The following is an 18,655-nucleotide window of genomic DNA, read 5'->3' as shown; positions in this document are numbered from 1 at the left end:
AGTCTGATTTCCAGTTCATGTGAGATGCAACTAGATATACATGTTATAGTTTTTTTTAATATAATTTTCCTCTTGCTTTTCAATAGCTAATTCTTTTTTCATATATATATTAGCACATGAAATAGGAAGGGAGAGAGATGAGAAGCATCAACTCATAATTGTGGCACTTGAGTTGTTCATTGATTGCTTCTCATATGTGCCTTGCTGGGGAAGTGGGGGGGGGGGGGGAGGCAGCTGAGCCAGTGACCTTTAGGCTCAAACCAGCAACCATGGGATCATGTTAATGATCCCACGCTCAGGCTGGTAAGTCTGTGTTCAAGCCAGCGACCTCGGGGTTTCCAACCTGGGACCTTAGCATCCCAGGTCGACGCTCTGTCCACTGCGCCACCACCCATCAGGAATCTTTCTTCATATTGTCCTATGTTCGTGTTATAAACAAGATTAAATTATTAATTCAAACCAAACTTTTAGAAATTTCTAAACAGCAATTTTGATCTTATATTCTCTAATCTATACAGTATGAAATCAGCAAACATAAGTTTCAACATCTGCCAAAAATGACTGTTAGAAATCTCCCCCACTCCATCTCTCAACTCCTCTCCTCCCTGTAATATATTACCTGTCTTTGCTCCTCTCCAATCCTCTCAATAGCTAATTCTTCTATTTAGGCAAAGGATCAAAACGGAACCTCATATAGAAATGGGAAATTACCTAGACTATACTCTTAGGAAAAATAAGGCTCAGAGGAAAACAACTAGCAGTCTACCTTGCCACAGAAAGGCAGTCCCTCTCTATATCACCGTTGGTCCCACAGTTTCCACTGAGCAGTATACAAATAGTTTAACCACAAAAAACAAACAAACAAACCCATCTCCCTAAACGATCACTTCTACCACACACACTATTCTCACCTAGCACATATTCCCAGATTCCCTGAAACGTGTCCATGCGGGTCCTGCTTGATGAAATGCGGGTTTTGGCCTGTCTGACTCCAACGTGGTGCCCAGGCCTCACTATAACACTGCTCCTCCCAAGATTCAGCTCCTCTCCAGTGATTGGAGCCCATCCATCACTGTAATCACAGCCCCACGCCTGCAGTTTCCAGCCACATCTTACTTCCTGCCCCTGTTGAGGCAGGTCAGGTCAGGAGTCATCATTCACATTTAACAGGTGAGGAGGCAGAGGCTCCAGGAGGTTAAGTGGTTTGCCCAAAAGCCGAGGTTTCACTGCTGCTCACTATGTGCCAGATCCACACTGAGCCAAGGAAGCATTTTGCAACATGTCCTTTAGGCTCAAAACTTAAGACAGATTCTATTATCTCTATTTAACAATCGAGAGAGAAAAAAAAAAAAGCTTTGGAGAGGTTAACTTGCCTAAAGTCAAACCTAAGCAGCAAAGGCAAAACCTAGGACCTGGTGAGTCCTGTTGTGACTAATGTACTCTTGTGGCCTTCAGTGCAGCTGTCAATTGGCATCACACGAATCAGAGAACACACAGAGAATTTCACTTGTCACCCTGGAATAGGGAGGTGTGTGTCTTATGGAACTGAGGCATTAAAGGTAATGGTGTTGAGCCCAGTTCATTGAAGGTGCTCACTGAAAAGTTGGTGAACTAACTTCTCAAAATGTTTGTTCTGCTAATGAGAGGGAAACCTGAAAAATGAGAGTGAGGGGTAGCTAATTTTGCCTGAAGTCCAGAGGTTTGTGAGACAATGGGGGGGGGGGGAGCAGAGAGGAACAATTTAGAGGTTTACCTAGATTATAAGTACTGAATGGGCCAAGACCCACCAGGTGTGTCTGAAGTTCTATGAAGTTCTAATACCAAAGCCATTTTTACATTACATCAAACATGGTGGCCAGATTATCCACTGACCTCCTCTAACATCAGCTCTACGGTTTGTCTAAGAACTGCGGATTGTTTACAACTGAGTTTCCTCTAGTCAGCTGGTCACCTGCATGTAAAAAAGGACCATATTTCCTGTCTCTTGAATTTTTAAAGCACATATAAACCAAGTCAGAATATGATGTTTCTTAACATTTAAAAAATCTTTATTGCTCTTTCAGCTTAAATTTAAGGTGATAAAAAATATTTATTTGGCCCTTAACTTCATAGAGTGTCATGGGACATGGTTTTATTTATCTTCACGTAGAGCAAGAAAAAGCAGAAAAATTCTAGTGGTGTTTTTGGTTAAGAAACTACATACAAGAGAATATTACAGTTGCATGCCAAAATATTTATAAAATAACAGGTATTCCATTTTAAAACAAAGCCATGAAAAAGATATTCCATTTTTATTTTATTTATTATTATTGTTATTGTTATTTTTTACAAACAATAGATTTGCTGCAACATGCTCTGGCTCATATTATTGAATTAAAAAATTTAACACATTTCAAAAATATCAAAAATACACTATAATGAGTCTTAGGACTACAATACGACAATGATTGCACAAAACCGTAAGATATGAACTCACTGTTTGGATGGTTCCATTGGCAACAGTGAGAGAAAACCCTATAGCATTTGGGAGAGGTGCATGAAATTTAGAATACAAGGAGCTTATGTGTGTTGAATGATCACAAATGAAGGAAACAGAGCAGGATTTACTGTAGCTGCTTTTCTCAATCTAGGAAGTGTTTACCCAGCTATGGGGCAAAGTCACTCACTGGAGAGAGAGATTAACTTGCCTCCATGGTCAGGGGGAGTCTGAAAGGCCCCATCCAGAGGGAAGTAAAAAGTGACACAAGACAGTTCTATAGTGATGCTGCAGAAGACATCACTGAATGGCTTGGAGACTACTTAATAATTGATACATTAATCAATAACAGCCAAGTGCTCCCTTATGGAGGTCTCTTCATTAATAATTATTGAGTAAATAGAGAAGGTGAGCCCATGGCTCCCAAGTACCTGCTTTTGCTGAAGGGTCTACATGGAAAGAAGAGCATCATTTCATATTCAGTAGATCAGCCAAACCTAACTAACTGGCTTCATCTCCTGAAAAATAGCACTCACTACAAACAATTATAATAGCACCCAATGATTACCAAGCTGCTCATGTTGGCTCTTCTATACACCAGGAAAATGAACTCATACCATTATTGCACACATACACGCTACAGTAGTATCATAAAGCCTTCACTTGTATTAGGAGTGGTAATTCAATGTCTATGGTAGCACAGTAGCTTTATATCAGCATTCAATTTTCAAATATATTCCCGATCCATGTGGATAAAAGAATACCACGGTTGCCAAGACTCGTGCATTTTTCTTTCTTCAGTAAGACTGCTGAGCTGCTCCCATAATGAGGAGTGATGTTCTTTCAGGAATTCTCTTAAACTCTTTTGTTAAATGGGAGGTACACACAGAGACCTGAGAATCATACAGAGGCCCAGATCTCTGGCCTAGAGATCAATGGTACTCTGCCCACCGGGGGAACACATCCTCTGGGCAAAATCCTAAGAAGTAGGTTACATTCACCTGTAGACAGATTACTGTCTTTCACCAACTGACAGTCTAATCAGTTCACACAATGACTGTAAATGACCTCATAGGTCAAAAGATTCTGAAAATTTTTGGTAATGGACTATGGCCTTTTTACCCTCTGCTTTAATACAGAGCAATTACAAAGGAAAATGAAGTTATAAAAAAGAATAATTCATTTTGGTATAGCCTATATTAAAGGTTTCCAATACAACCTAATGTTTCCTTAAAATCTACCACATAAAAGAACATTTGGAAATTTAGAGTTTTTTTGACTAAAAGTAAATACATTTACTTCTGGTACATTTCCAACTGGGTTTTGTGGTGGTTCCAATAAATAGGGTGGGTAACAAGGAGAAGACAAGAAGAGGTTCACAGATAAAGGACAGTTTTTTAACAAACTATACTATTAAAGTGGTATGTTCCCAAAACAGCTTTCTTTTCTCGACATCACTATTCTGTAACTCAAAAGGTTCTGCTTGTCTGGGGAGGGAGTTTTATATCACACATCACTAGTATCTTGGGTGTTTCCTTCATTTTCACTTTTCCTTCACTGTTTTATTTTCCCACATAAAAATAAGGCTGCAACACACTACTGTTCCCATCTTTCTAACAGCACCTAAAACTCTGTATGAACCACTATGTTTCCCACTTCAAATGAAGACCTGAGTTCTAAAATTCTGCAGTAGCTGACCAGCAGTTTGACACAGGAGTCAAGTGTTCCTGACAAACTGGGGACCAAATTCAGATTCTTGAGGGGTTGAACTTAGTTATTGAAATGGCAGATCCTAAGAGCATACCCACCCAACACGCACATGGTACGAGGCCTCTGCAAAGATGAAGAGACATGGTGACCAACCATCTGTGGACAGGTCATCTAGTTTTCTATTTCACAAAAACTTAAAAAAAACCTATTTATGTATATGCCAACCCTATCTTTAAAATTTTGTTTCTCATGAAACAAAAATGGTTCTACTCTTTTTAATTATGAAAGTATTCTAGAAATTTAAAGCATAGTTTCCATTAGGTAAAATCGTGTCAAAATTTTGTAGGAATAGAAATTCATTTTCCTAAGTAAATCTTCTAATGGAAAAGGCAACAGAACAGAAATATGGAACTATATTTTGCTAAGGTTGCATGGGATGTGCAAAAAATACAGTAAACCAGGTTTTCTGAAAGCTTAGGGCTTTCTGAATTAATTCTTTCTTCTATTGATCATTGAGCCCAGTACTCTCAAACCATGTGACATGAAGCTTTCAGAAGAGTACTGTTAAACACTAGAGGTGAACTCTCAAGCTGCAACATCCCTAAGCTCTAGAGTAAGAGAAGGAAACTGTCTAACCCCTGAGCTCCATCGTCCTTCTGTTCCTTCAGCCTCAGTCTATGCAGGGTTGTCTTATGTAACTCAAGGTTACCTGGATGTGAGACATCAGCCTCGGCCCTACATCCTAGGAGGCTGACTGCCAACTCCATCGCATGTTATGAAAAGAGGCCAATCCCCAAATGCCTCTCTTGTGACCAGCTGGGAAATTTCTAGCAGGTGTCACATTCTGTCAAAGAGACTTTCTTCTTTTTGTGACTTGGGGAAAGTGGTCTTAGTCTTCACTCTCTTCCCATCTTCATCTTTCCCAAATGATCCTACTCCCCCACCAAGTTCGTCAGGAACTTTCATCTGACATCCAACAATGAAATCAATTTCCAAGGGCCTTTCCTAGTACCTTAAAGATGGCTCTAACACCCGATGATCATTCTACCTGTGGGCAAGGTGCTGGGCTGCCTCTAGGAAGATTGGCTCGAGTGCAGATTCAAAAATAAAAAGTTCACAGTCAATGAAAAGTGCTCTCATAACATTACATACATAAATTATCTGTTTGATTGGTTCTACATCTCCAATAAACATCATTTCAATAGGCTATATTCTCGTAGAGAAGAATGAAAAGCCATGTGACTAGTCACATCACGTCCGATCAGTTAGGTTGAGACATAAGGTGATTTCTATGACACAGAGATCCACCAGCAGCAATCAGTAAAGGGAATCCTCTTCAGTTCTTTTCCTCCACAGAAAGAGTCCCTTTCCTGCCCAGGCAGGCAAATTCTCAAAATTATCCTAGGAGAGAAAGGGTTAATGGCAGGTGGCAGGACTGATACAGAGCAACATCTGCTTCCTTCCCAGTAACTCTGGGAATTCCAATGCAGGTTAAATGTGAAACTTAACACTGATGGTGTTTGCTAGCTTATCCAGAGCAAGCCCCTGATAGCTCTCACCATTTTTGGCTCTAAATTTTACCCCCATCATCTACGACTTAGGGTCCCCAACCCTGACACTGCACAGCCTTCCCTAGCACTGGGCTCCAGGGGAGGGTTACAACGCTGTGTCAAACTCCTCCGGGAGCTCGGTCCGATCCTCTTCATTAGGCTCAGGCTCAGGCCTGCTCTCCTGATGCTGCTTCATCTGTTCCTTTACTTCTTCTTCTAGGTCACGAGGGACAACAAACTGATCCTCAGGCTCCAGCTGAGTGGGGGCAGCGAAATAGCCAGTTTTCTTCTTGGGGGCTTCTGTGGCCACTTCAATGAGGTTCAGGCTATCTTCTAGGGGCACAATAGAGCCATTGGAGAGTTTCTTTCCATAGAGACAGGAGGTGGAGGGAGACTTCTGTAACTCCATCCTGTCCTTGCTCACTGGCAGAAGTATGCCACTATTCACACTGTTCTGTCTTCGGATCCCCCCAAAAAATCCTCTCCCATGTTCCTCAGGACACGGGGCAGGAGAATGCTCTGAGAGAGTGGTCGAGTTCTCAAGATCCCTTCCCCTACAGCAGTGGATATCTACTTCCACTTCTACCTTGCTGCCATTTGTTATGACCCCTTCAACGGGCTGGTCATCATCGCTGTCCAGGCCATTGTCAGACTGGTTACTTGAGAAAGTTGCACAAGAAGGCTGGCGCTGAAAAACCCCCGAGGTGGGTGTTGGGTGGAGGCTGCAGCGCCGCTCTGGCCTTGGAAGCAAGCCAGCGTCCAGGCCCACAGTGTTATGCTCATCGGAAGCAGTGGAGCCCACCTCACTGCTCACCTCTGACGTGGACATCTCGCTGCTGAACTCAGAGGCGATACCACTGCTGGAGGATGGAGTGGTTGGCTTGGGAGGGTCCTTGAGGGTGGTGGTTGAAGCAAATCCCACCGGACCTGGGAGGCTGAGCCCATTCATCTCACAAGTGCAGCCTTCCTCACCAATGTTCAGATAAACCACCATCGCCCCCACATTGTCCTGACAACCGTAGCTCTGGGCTAACGTGCACAGCTTCTTGGCAGCTGCTAATGGATCTTGCACATGGCGGACTGCACTGACAGCTTCTGTGTGTGACAAGTGTTCCCACAACGCTTTGTTTCCCAGAATCAGCAGCTCATCCTGAATGGTAAGTGTTGTGGAAGCTATGTGGGGCTTGGGGAGGATCCAAGGGTAGAGGTATGTGCAGCCCAGCATCCGGGTGCAGCAGGTCACCCCGTTCACCTTGTTATCCTAGAGACAGCAGAACGCAGGTTTTGAAAACAAGCAACAATGACGATTTATAGCTTTCTAGGTCACAATGCATAGAGCTCTACAATAAAACAGAATCAACATATATCATAATACGTTTTTTCCTAGGATCTGTATAATTTTAAATGGACTTACAAAAATAAATGTATAAAATTCTAAATGGACAACATATCATGGTTATTATACTAAGTAGTTCAGAGGACTGAAGTTAAAACCAATTAAAATTAAGTGGCTAAAAGGCACCTCAATCTCAAAAGATATTTGCTCTAACTTGAAGTGCGGTTCTCAGCATGTCCTTCAAGACAGAAACGCCCGTTAGAAAACCAATGACCAGAACTGTCTTTAATACTCCATCACTAGTATTCTCAGGAAGGCCAAAACTCGGGTGGGTCACTAAAAATGATTTCTCGTTCAAAGTCAGTCGAAACTGGCAAGATTCAGGTGGATATTAAATGGCTGAGACAATCTTTGTAGCAAAAGCATTAAATAATCTCTAATGCTATTTGGCCTAGAGAAGGAAAGTCCAAATCTGTAGCAAATTTACCTACTCTTTAAGGACTGTACCAAAACTGAAGAGCAGGTCAAGTCACAACTGCTTTAAACTTAGAGGAAAAGGAATAACATATTTTTACTTCTTTTCAAAGTAAAACCAAGCTGAGCCTCTCAAGCCATCAATATATTTCATAGTTGCAGTTGTTCTCTGGGTGAAACTCCTGGCTCTCTCATTTACCAGAATTTGTCACAATTTTCTCTCTCTCAACTGCAAAATGGAAAGCACTTCTTTCATTGGGGTTAAAATAAGTGAAAATACAGTGCTTAGCAAATAATAAGCACACAATAAATATCTATGGTTAAAATAGTATTTATAAAAATATTTCCTGCTTACCTAGGACCCCCCCCCTCCAATCAAAACATTATCCAAATTCGGTAAAAATAGACTAATCAAACCAAACATTATCTTTTACCTTTCGTCTGTTTTGACTGAGAGACTTTCCTAAAGCTAATGCCTCAGATGTTCCAGGCCTTCACAGTATAAACTACTGTACATTACAATGACACCTGCTTTGGTTTTGCGCTGGTGTGGGTAAACCCTAACATGGATAGTCCTTCCACAGAGTTCTGACAGAACAGACGGCCCAGAAACGGACCCACGCAAATACAGGCAACTGATCTCTGACAAAGGAGCAAAGGTAATTCAGTGGATCAAGGACAGTCTATTATTCAACAAATGCTGCATTCATATGCAAAAAAGAAAAAGTGTCTAGAGGTGGGGCTTACACCTTTCACAGAATTTAATTCAAAACAGATCAGACTTACTAAAGGTAAAATACAAAACTTCTAGAAGATAACACAAAAAAATCTAGGTGGCCTTGGGTTTGGCCATGAGTTTATAGATACAACACCAAAAACATGAGCCATGAAAGAAAAATAAGTAGGACTTCATTAAAACTAAAAACTTCTCTGGAAAAGATACAGGTTAAAAGAATAAGGAGACAAGCCACAGATTGGGAGAAAATATTTGTAAAACACAAAGCTGATAAGGATTTGTATCCAAAATTCACATAGAACTCATAAAGCTCAACCATAAAGAAACAAACAATTCAATTAAAAATGAGCAAAAGATGTGAACAGAATATGCTTTGCAGTAAACAATGATCACATATAATTGCTAAAGACTCTCTGAAAGCAAAAATGTCATGCTGATTTCTAAAACAGAAGCTGCAAAATACTAGAGATACGGAGGCTTCATTCTTTAAAAAATACCACCATACAAGCGAAATACAATATAACAGGAAAAACATTTTGCAACTTTGCATTTCAGAACAGGATGTTAAACTACAGAACTTTTCTCTCCTGTTTGGATATAAACCAAGGGGGGCACTCACATCCACTTTACATGCTAGCTATACATCTGAAGCAGCGATTTTCAACTGGTGTGCTGCAAGAATTTTTAAAACATGCAATACCTGATTATTTAGTCAAGAGCTCTGACTTCTTTTCCCTTCTGTCAAAACAATGACAACAGCCAACACAACAATAACAGTCTGATGCAAATGAATCAAAATTATCCCTATATTTACCAACGGACACGGACACCCGTGTGGTGACTGCGGGGGAGGTGGCTGGGGAAGGAAGAGGAGGGTACAGGGAATATGTGGAGATGGAAGGAGACTTAACTTGGGTGGGTGGGGAAGGCGGAGGAGGGTACAGGGAATATGTGGAGATGGACGGAGACTTAACTTGGGTGGGTGGGGAAGGCGGAGGAGGGTACAGGGAATATGTGGAGATGGACGGAGACTTAACTTGGGTGGGTGGGGAAGGCGGAGGAGGGTACAGGGAATATGTGGAGATGGACGGAGACTTAACTTGGGTGGGTGGGGTGAACACACACAACAGTGTACAGATGATGTGTGGTAGAACTTTGCACCTGAAACCTATATAATTTTGTTAACCAGTGTCACCCTAGTAAATTCAATAAAAAAGAAAAAACTGTACCTCTTTTTATGTTAGATCAGCAAAAAAAGTATTTTTTGGTATGCTGCAGAATTTTAATAGTTTATGTGTGCCTTGGGATGTCAAATTCACAAGGCAGAATTGGATATAACAGTTAAATTAAACTTAGTAATCAAGTGAAAAAAAGAGAGAACCTTAGTCAAATATTTGCCTTAAGCTCTTCAAAATGGTATTTGATATTTTTTCACCATGATATTATCAAAATAAATACAAGTGATTACTGAAAGAAAAAGAAGAAGAATCAAATTCAGATTTTTTCCCTCTTAAATTGAACTTTTCTTTTTGCTAGTCCTTAGCTGCTCATTAGAGTTCCTTTATCTGGCTTGGATAAAGTTTACAAGGCTTAACAGCAGGAAAGCGGACCTCCACCGCCTCTGTGCAAAACAGCCTTCACTAGACTTCGGGAGCAGAAGTCGCTGGTGGAGAGCAAGATTCACCTCTGTTATGATGGCCTTTTGGTCCTTCACCCTTTGGGCCTCCTCTGCATCCTGCTCCAGGCTGAAGACTTTGGAGAGGGGCACTGGTTTCCCCCCTCGGCACAGGACTGCTTGGCACGTGCCAACGTTGGCCACTGTCAAGCTAAAACTACTCGTTGGATCAGCAGTGTCAGGGCGGATGTAACAAAGAAGGGCCGAGGAACCCAACTTCTGACCAGCCATCCCTAATTTCCTGTTTAGAAAGAAGAGAACATGAAGACAAGTAGCCAGTTTTAGAAGAAAGGGGCAGTCCTTCAGTGTCCGTGGTTTCCCTGTTTTCCTGCCATGTGACTATGATCCAGCCTCTCCTTACCCCCCTGCAGGCAGTCTCTTGCTATAGGGGGTAGTGGTGAAGAGTTCTGCCTTCCACTCTTAGCTGACTGCGGAAAGGCATTTTACACAGAGAGTGAGGCTAGAGGAAACAGTGCAGCTACATCTTTCTCTGCTCCTTCTACTTGTGTCTGATCACAGACCACATGGCTTAACAAGGTGCTTTCAACTTTGGAGCATCAGAATCACTGACTTGTTAAAATCCATTGCTGGGCCCACCCCTAGAATTTCTGATTCAGAAGATAAGGGGGAGCCCCAATAATCTGCATTTCTAACAAGATTCCAGTGATGTTGAGGCTGCTGTCCTAGAACAGCACATTGAGAAGCACTCACTCAGGCTGTAAGTTCCTTGAAGGAAGCACCATGATTTTCCTGGAGTTCTCCCACACACGCCATCCATCCCCCAGCACTTGGTTTGAAGTGCTAAGCAGAGAGCAGATGTTGTCAAAAAGACTTAGTTTCAATAGAGCCTCAGCAAGTTATTTCTCTGAAAAAATTTCTGATGAAATACCCACCTCTTTGGCTCATTTTAAAAATTAAAGATATGGCCTGACCAGGCGGTGGCACAGTGGATAGAGCGTCAGACTGGGATGTGGAGGACCCAGGTTCGAGACCCCAAGGTCACCAGCTTGAGCGCGGGCTCATCTGGTTTGAGCAAAGCTCACCAGCTTGGACCCAACGTTGCTGGCTTGAGCAAGGGGTTACTCAGTCTGCTGAAGGCCCATGGTCAAGGCACATATGAGAAAGCAATCAACAACTAAGGTGTCGCAATGAAAAACTAATGATTGATGCTTCTCATCTCTCTCCGTTCGTGTCTGTCTGTCCCTATCTATCCCTCTCTCTGACTCTCTCTCTGTCTCTGTAAAAAAAAAAAAAAAAGTTAAAATGCTTGGTACAGTGTCCAGCTCTTGGGAGGTTCTTTATAAACTGAGTTCTCTTTCCCAAACCCTTTATTTTGCTAAGTTCCTAGCTCAATTCTATTAATGAAAAATAGAGTCCTTTCCCAACCTCTGTGCTTTGTGTTTTAATGAGAGACAAAATCAGCTTGGCCTCTAGGCTGTTGCACTTCAACATTTTTTGTTGACTGTTGACAAGATGACACCCTCTCAGTTGTGCGTCTCCTCTCTGCAGCCCACCTGATGTTTGAGTTGCCCCACTACATACTAAGATTTTTCAGCAGATAGGTTGTATACCCTTAAGTGGCTTAGAAGGTTAGTTGGTAAATCCCAATAAGTATTTTAAACACATGAATCTGGTGCTTAACTTTCTGTATGTCATTGACTCTTTGGAGAATCTCATAAAAGCCTATCATCTTGCCTGACCTGTGGTGGCGCAGTGGATAAAGCGTCGACCTGGAAACGCTGAGGTCGCCGGTTCGAAACCCTGGGCTTGCCTGGTCAAGGCACATATGGGAGTTGATGCTTCCAGCTCCTCCCCACATTCTATCTCTGTCTCTCCTCTCTCTCTCTCTCCCTCTCTGTCTCTCTCTCTCTCCCTTCCTCTCTCCTCTCTAAAATGAATAAAATTTTTTAAAAAGCCTATCATCTTCCCTCCCCCAAAGGTACAAATTAATGCATGTATACACACACAATCCTCACATCATTTCCAGGCCTTCCAGATCCTCAGCAGCCTTTGGGTTCAATAGAGAAAACACAGATAGTTCCACAGCCTCTTTAAGGAACCCAAATCCCCACACTCTACGCTGATACAGAGAGAACGGTCAGGGCAGAAGGAACAAAATCTCATTTTGATCCTTTATCTATAATTTAGGCCTGGACCTTCTGGCTTAGTGCAGTTTATTTTCCAAAAGTAGAACCAAGTTAGGGATTATTCAACCCACCTGCTTACCTGTGAGATACCAAGAAGGTGTTAGCCATGAAAACCGTGTCATTTGTCGACTGCTGCACCTCTTCCAGAAGCACATCTGCCATGGTGCACTGCAGCAGGCGTGGGAGCTCCTCGTTTCGGTCCCCGTCAAACATGCCGTACACAGCGCCCACCCCCTCTGCAAAGTTATCCACAGCCAGTGTGGCTACACACAGCCTGCCGCAGAGATTCAGACAAACATCGAAGAAAGCTATTGGTAAAAGGGTTATTCTCTAGGGAGCCTTCTTTAAAAAAGTATTAATTGAGGTTGGACAAGAATAAGAATATTCCTAATCTATACATGAAAAAACATTAGATAATTAAGCAGCATTTGAAAGAGTTGATGACATAAGAAATGGGGAAATTCAGCCATATTCACAGGCAGTACATATTAGCTTTGCAATGCTGCCAAAGGCTGGAAAGATGAAGTGTTTCCTCTCTGTAGTGACTAAGGACTAGTACTGTCAGCATCCTCAGCCAGAGACCCCCGGGAGCACACCTGTGGTTAACAAGCTGGGCTTGCAGCAAGGGAGAATGCACTCCATGGAACTCGAGATGTGCAGGTAAGAGGATGCTGCAAAACCTAATACAGGATGTGGGCTACAGTTAGGTCATTTTGGAGGTCTAATGAAGGGGTGATCACACTGGACTGGGTGCTATCAGAAAGCGGGGCCGTCCTATGGCTGGGTATCTCAATATATCTTATCTATAGGAAAAGCAGTGCAAGGGTAAAGCTGGCATTGGGACAGAAAGTAGCAGTCACTCATTTTAAGGACAAGAGAGCACATCTGGTATCTTGTGGCCTGTGCACTCATCTTGTTTTTGTCTCACTGGCTCACGGTCTCAGAGGGATTTTAATCTGAGGCTGACATTGTATGATTTGTTACGGCCAACCTGAGCACACGGCCTGCTTTCAGCATCAGAGCAGTTCCCAGGGGCCACGGGCTGCCTTTTTTCTTCCCCGTCCCCACGGCAGGGCACTCACTTGTTTCTCTGCCCTGCCATCTCAGCCAGCCCATGGCTCCAGAAAGTTGACGTAACTGCAGAATCGGTGGTTGGCAAAGGTTTCTGATCAATTTTCAAGGTTGTGATATGGCTGTGGGAAGAGAAGGAGGAGAGATTAAATCATATACACTTCTGTGTTTCACAAAAACTATCCCAACAGTAATACATGTTTTTATAAAATTGTCTGTTGATAGACTAAGATTTATTTTCAGAGAGACTGACAGACAGTAGTGTGCTGACCCCCCTGCCAAGGAGGGGAAAGGAAAAGGGTAGGAGGAAGAAATAAGGGCCAAATATTGTTACAATTGATGCTGTTCATGTCTACTTATTTTAAGTATTTTGATACAATTAAGTCATGGTCCAATGAATGAGCTCGTATTGTCCCTTACGTGTTGTAATTTAATGTGACCTGTGCCACCTAAGATGTCTCTGCCTGCCATGTAAAGATAATCAGTGTGTGCTGAGCAGTAGCCGTGATGCTAAATGCTGATATAAATGGGATAGGGCAGTGGTCCCAAACTTGTTTGGGCCATGGACCAGTTTAATGTCAGAAAATATTTTCATGGACCGCCCTTTAGGGTGGGATGGATAAATGCACAAAATAAAATTACGCGACCGGCGTAAAAACTGTGGTATTTTTAAATATAATTGTAGAATTTACTAGACAAGCGTCAAGAGTGAGTCTTAGACGGATGTAACAGGGAATCTGGTCATTTTTTAAAAACAAAACATCGTTCAGACTTAAATATAAATAAAATGTAAATAATGTAAGTTATTTATTCTTTCTCTCTGGACCAGTACCAAATGGCCAACGGACCAGTATGGTCTGCGGCCCGGGGGTTGGGGACCCCTGGGCTAGGGGACATTAATATGGATGGAGAGAACATCCATCCATAACTGAATCGAAGTAGAGAATGAGAGGCTTTACGGCTTCATCCAGTCTGTTCCTTTAAATAATCAAGATCTCCACCATCTTTAAGAAGACCCACACATGGCTGGTGGGAGTAAGAGCACATGGGGATTCAGTTTCAAAATGCTTCTTACCTAAACGTGTCCAGTGTCTTGTGTTCCAGAACCAGATTTGTATTTCCAGTCAGGTCAAGGTCTTGTAAGGTAGCAGGCAGAGCCTCTGGAATTAGGATTTCTGTCAAGTCATTGCAACTTAGGTCTACAAACTGACAGGAAAATGGAAAATCAAAAGAAAATACACCATAGGTAGTTAATTCTTGTCTCCCTAATGCTCAATCTCCTACTATATTCTCCAAGGGAGCTTAATTTCTTCCCAGAAATCCAATAAATATACTGTGGTCCCTAACTGCTACTTCCTTCTTCCTTATGAGATCAACCTCATCCCCACCCCCAAGGGACGCCATGCCAGCACGTGAAAGTACCTGGATCTGAGGCAACTGCAGTATTTCTGGGAAAATGCTGATGTTGTTGGAGTGTGCGACAAGGGTGTGCAGCCTTTTGCAGTTCGCTATGGTTGTGGGAATGGTTTTAAGCTTGTTGCCACTTAGGTTCAGTTCCTCCAATTGTTCCAATTTATTTAGTTTGCTGGAAAAGAAACACCAGTATACCACAGTGCACCCAAAACGAGCTGCCAAGCAAGTTTTATAGCAGCCAGAATACAGAGGCGACCTGGTCCACTGCCAGGCAACTGGTCGTAATGGAATGATCAGCACTGGAAAGGGAAGGACTCAGCAAGGTGACTGCTCGGCTAACTCTCAGCCTAATCTGCCAGTCGGTGTGTTTCAGGGGCTGAAGCTTCCCTTGCTTCTAATGCCGCTGCTGGGCCTTGTGAACATGAACAGCTTCCTATGTGACTTACAGAAGGGCTGGAGCAGCATCGGCCTAGGGTTCGTAGGTTAGTTGTGGTACTTGCTTCGCCACTAACTGGTTGCAAAATACTGCATAAGTTAATATCAGTTTGTATCAATATCCTCAGCTATAAAAGAAGCTGTACTAAATCATCACTAAGAGTCCTTTCAGTTTTAAATTTTTACCATTGCCTATTCATAACATAATCCATCTCTGTTAAATATTTAATTGAGTGTTTATTATACACACAGCGCTGTGTGAGGGACTATAACGCAAGTAATCACATTGTTCCACTGGATTAAGCAAAGCTTTCTCCAAATATCTTAAAATGGCCTAACACCGTGCCCTGGCCGGTTGGCTCAGTGGTAGAGCGTTGGCCTGGCGTACGGAGGTCCCGGGTTCAATTCCCGGCCAGGGCACACAGAAGAAGCGCCCATCTGCTTCTCCACCCCTCCCCCTCTCCTTCCTCTCTGTCTCTCTCTTCCCCTCCCGCAGCCGAGGCTCCATTAGAGCAAAGATGGCCTGGGCGCTGAGGATGGCTTTGTGGCCTCTGCCTTAGGCGCTAGACTGACTGGCTCTGGTCGCAACAGAGCGACCCCCCGGATGGGCAGAGCATCCCCCCTTGGTGGGCATGCCGGGTGGATCCCAGTCGGGCACATGCGGGAGTCTGTCTGACTGCCTCCCCGTTTCCAGCTTCAGAAAAATGCAAAAAAATAAAATAAAATAAATTAAAAATGGCCTAACACCTCTATCTAGATTATTACAAATTGCTCTGACTTCTTTTTACTGATTTTAAAAATTACAAAAATAAACTGCTGTAACATAGCAAAAACATTCAGAAAATAAAATCAACAATACCTCTAAGTGGAATAAATTATTACTCTTTATTTTGCTGAATTTCCTACTAAACTTCATATGTATATTTGCTTTACATAAAATCTATATCCTGCCCTTTTTATAACATAATTTCTATTGCTAGAAAAGCTATAAATATATATTTTCTAATACCTAAGGCTCAGTAAATTAAAACTGTTTTTTACTACAATAGTAATATACATTCAGTGAAAAAACTGAAAAAAGGGACAAACAGAAAAAGAACAAATCTTTTAATCCTAGCACCAGAGATCTCTGATGACATTTTGGTGAAGAGTATTTTTGTCCTTTTAAATGCATGAAACTCTGATTTTTAAAATTAAAAAACGATGCTACATTATGTTTTATAATTTTTTATTTTTTTACTTAATATTATAGTTTAAAAGTGCTGCATGTCCAAATCTCACACTCTCCTCTCACACTCTCCCCTGCTTGGACCTTTCCCACTTGTAGGTAGAAACATGTGTCCCTATCTGCATCAGTCTCTCATGAGCACCCAGGACTGTGCTAGATAGTGAAAACAGTGCAAAAGAAACAGAAGACTTGGATTGTGCCTGTGCAATGATAATACTGTTTAGGACAGGGGTCCTCAAACTTTTTACACAGGGGGCCAGTTCACTGTCCCTCAGACCATTGGAGGGCCGGAGTATAAAAAAAACTATGAACAAATTCCTATGCACACTGCACATATCTTATTTTAAAGTAAATAAACAAAACGAGGACAAATACAATATTTAAAATAAAGAACAAGTAAATTTAAATCAACAAACTGACCAGTATTTCAATGGGAACTATGGGCCTGCTTTTGGCTAATGAGATGGTCAATGTGCTTCTCTCACTGACCACCAATGAAAGAGGTGCTCCTTCCAGAAGTATGGCGAGGGCCGGATACATGGCCTCAGGGGGCCGCAGTTTGGGGACCCCTGGTTTAGGAGATGGCCTGACATGGATTTCTTATGCAGTACAGAGCATGTATTTTTCTTTCATGTACTGCTCCTAAATTCCATTTTGTTTTATTATCTGTTTTCAGAGTACTATAATTTTGTATAATCTCCTATTCATTTTTGTCTTTACTTCTGACTTATTTTCATATTTTTAATATGTTTTAAGTTTTATATTAGCCTGCTTTTGACCCCTCCAACAATAAGTGTCATCAAATTAGGGGGAATTCATCAGTTTCAGAGTATTCATCTCATATCTCTCAAAAGCTTTATAAACTAATATAACTTGTCAGTGGTCAGTCATTTTCACTTTATATGACTATATGTGGAGCCAACTGAATTAATCTCATAGGATCTTAAAAGATCTATCACATCCTGAAATTAAGATTCTACATTCACTTTATTTTTTCTTTTTACAGAGACAGAGAGAGAGTCAGAGAGAGGGATAGATGGGGACAGACAGACAGGAATGGAGAGAGATGAGAAGCATCAATCATCAGTTTTTCGTTGTGACACCTTAGTTGTTCATTGATTGCTTTCATATGTGCCTTGACTGTGGGCCTTCAGCAGACCGAGTAATCCCTTGCTTGAGCCAGCAACCTTGAGTCCAAGCTGGTGAGCTTTTGCTCAAACCAGATGAGCCCGCACTCAAGCTGGTAAACTCGGGGTCTCGAACCTATGTCCTCGGCATCCCAGTCCGACGCTCTATCCACTGTGCCACCGCCTGGTCAGGCAAGATTCTACATTCACTTTAAAAGCCACCATTTAAATTCTTTCCAAAGAAGCAATCAAGTTTATCCTGATTATCTTTTATAAGCTCTAAATATCTCATTTCACAGTCACAAAAGTTATCATCTCTATCAGTTTTTCTGAGTTCATTACATTTCTAAGAAAATTTATTTTTTCCTTTTTTTTTTTTTTGTATTTTTCTGAAGCTGGAAACAGGGAGAGACAGTCAGACTCCTGCATGCGCCCGACCGGGATCCACCCGGCACACCCACCAGGGGGCGATGCTCTGCCCCTCTGGGGTGTCGCTCTGTTGCGACCAGAGCCACTCTAGCGCCTGGGGCAGAGGCCAAGGAGCCATCCCCAGCACCCGGGCCATCTTTGCTCCAGTGGAGCCTCGGCTGCGGGAGGGGAAGAGAGAGACAGAGAGGAAGGAGAGGGGGAGGGGTGGAGAAGCAGATGGGCGCTTCTCCTATGTGCCCTGGCCGGGAATCGAACCCAGGACTTCTGCACGCCAGGCCGACGCTCTACCACTGAGCCAATGGCCAGGGCCTTTCCTTTTTTTTTTTTTTTTTAAGTGAAAGGAGGGAACATAGACGGATTCCCACATGCGCCTCAACTGAGATCCACATGGCTACCCCTGTCTGGGGCCAACACTCGAACCAACTGAGCCACTGGCTGCAAGAGGAGAGAAAGAGGGGAAGAGGGAGGGGAAAAGAAGTAGATGGAAGCTTCTCATGTGTGTCCTGACTGGAGATTGAACCTGGGACATCTGCATGCCAGGCTGACACTCTATCCATAGAGCCAACTGGCCAGGGAATCATCTCCAAGAAAATTTATAAATTAGAATCAAAATATAGTTTTGGCCTGACCAGGTCACGGTACAGTGGATAGAGCATTGACCTGGGATGCTGAGGACGCAGGTTTGAAACCGAGGTCGCAAGGTTCCTAGTTTGAGTGTGGGCTTACCAGCTTGAGCGCGGGGTCATGTGCTTAAGTGTGGGATCACAGATGTGACCCCATGGTCACTAGCTTGAGCCCAAGGTCACTGGCTCTGCTGGAGCCCCCCAGTCAAGACACATGGGAAAGCA

At 42.6% G+C, this 18,655-nt stretch overlaps 1 protein-coding gene across 1 annotated transcript in view; it reads right to left on the bottom strand.

Annotated features, from left to right (window-relative positions):
• Nucleotides 1–2,283: 2,283 nt before the first annotated feature.
• The window catches only part of PHLPP2 (PH domain and leucine rich repeat protein phosphatase 2), a 79,426-nt gene continuing 63,054 nt past the window's right edge, over nt 2,284–18,655 (bottom strand). The window contains exons 14-19 of the mRNA XM_066242029.1: nt 14,598–14,760; nt 14,251–14,381; nt 13,187–13,297; nt 12,184–12,378; nt 9,967–10,198; nt 2,284–6,997 (exon numbers count right to left, since the gene is read on the bottom strand). Coding sequence (XP_066098126.1) covers nt 5,843–6,997; nt 9,967–10,198; nt 12,184–12,378; nt 13,187–13,297; nt 14,251–14,381; nt 14,598–14,760 — 1,987 coding nt within the window. The 3' untranslated portion in view covers nt 2,284–5,842. The remainder of the gene's footprint in view (nt 6,998–9,966; nt 10,199–12,183; nt 12,379–13,186; nt 13,298–14,250; nt 14,382–14,597; nt 14,761–18,655) is intronic.

The sequence above is a fragment of the Saccopteryx bilineata genome, chromosome 9 (assembly GCF_036850765.1).
Source record: "Saccopteryx bilineata isolate mSacBil1 chromosome 9, mSacBil1_pri_phased_curated, whole genome shotgun sequence".
Classification (NCBI taxonomy): Eukaryota; Metazoa; Chordata; class Mammalia; order Chiroptera; family Emballonuridae; genus Saccopteryx; species Saccopteryx bilineata.
The sequence above is the reverse complement of the archived record's forward strand: the minus strand, read 5'-3'. Positions and strand labels throughout refer to the sequence as shown.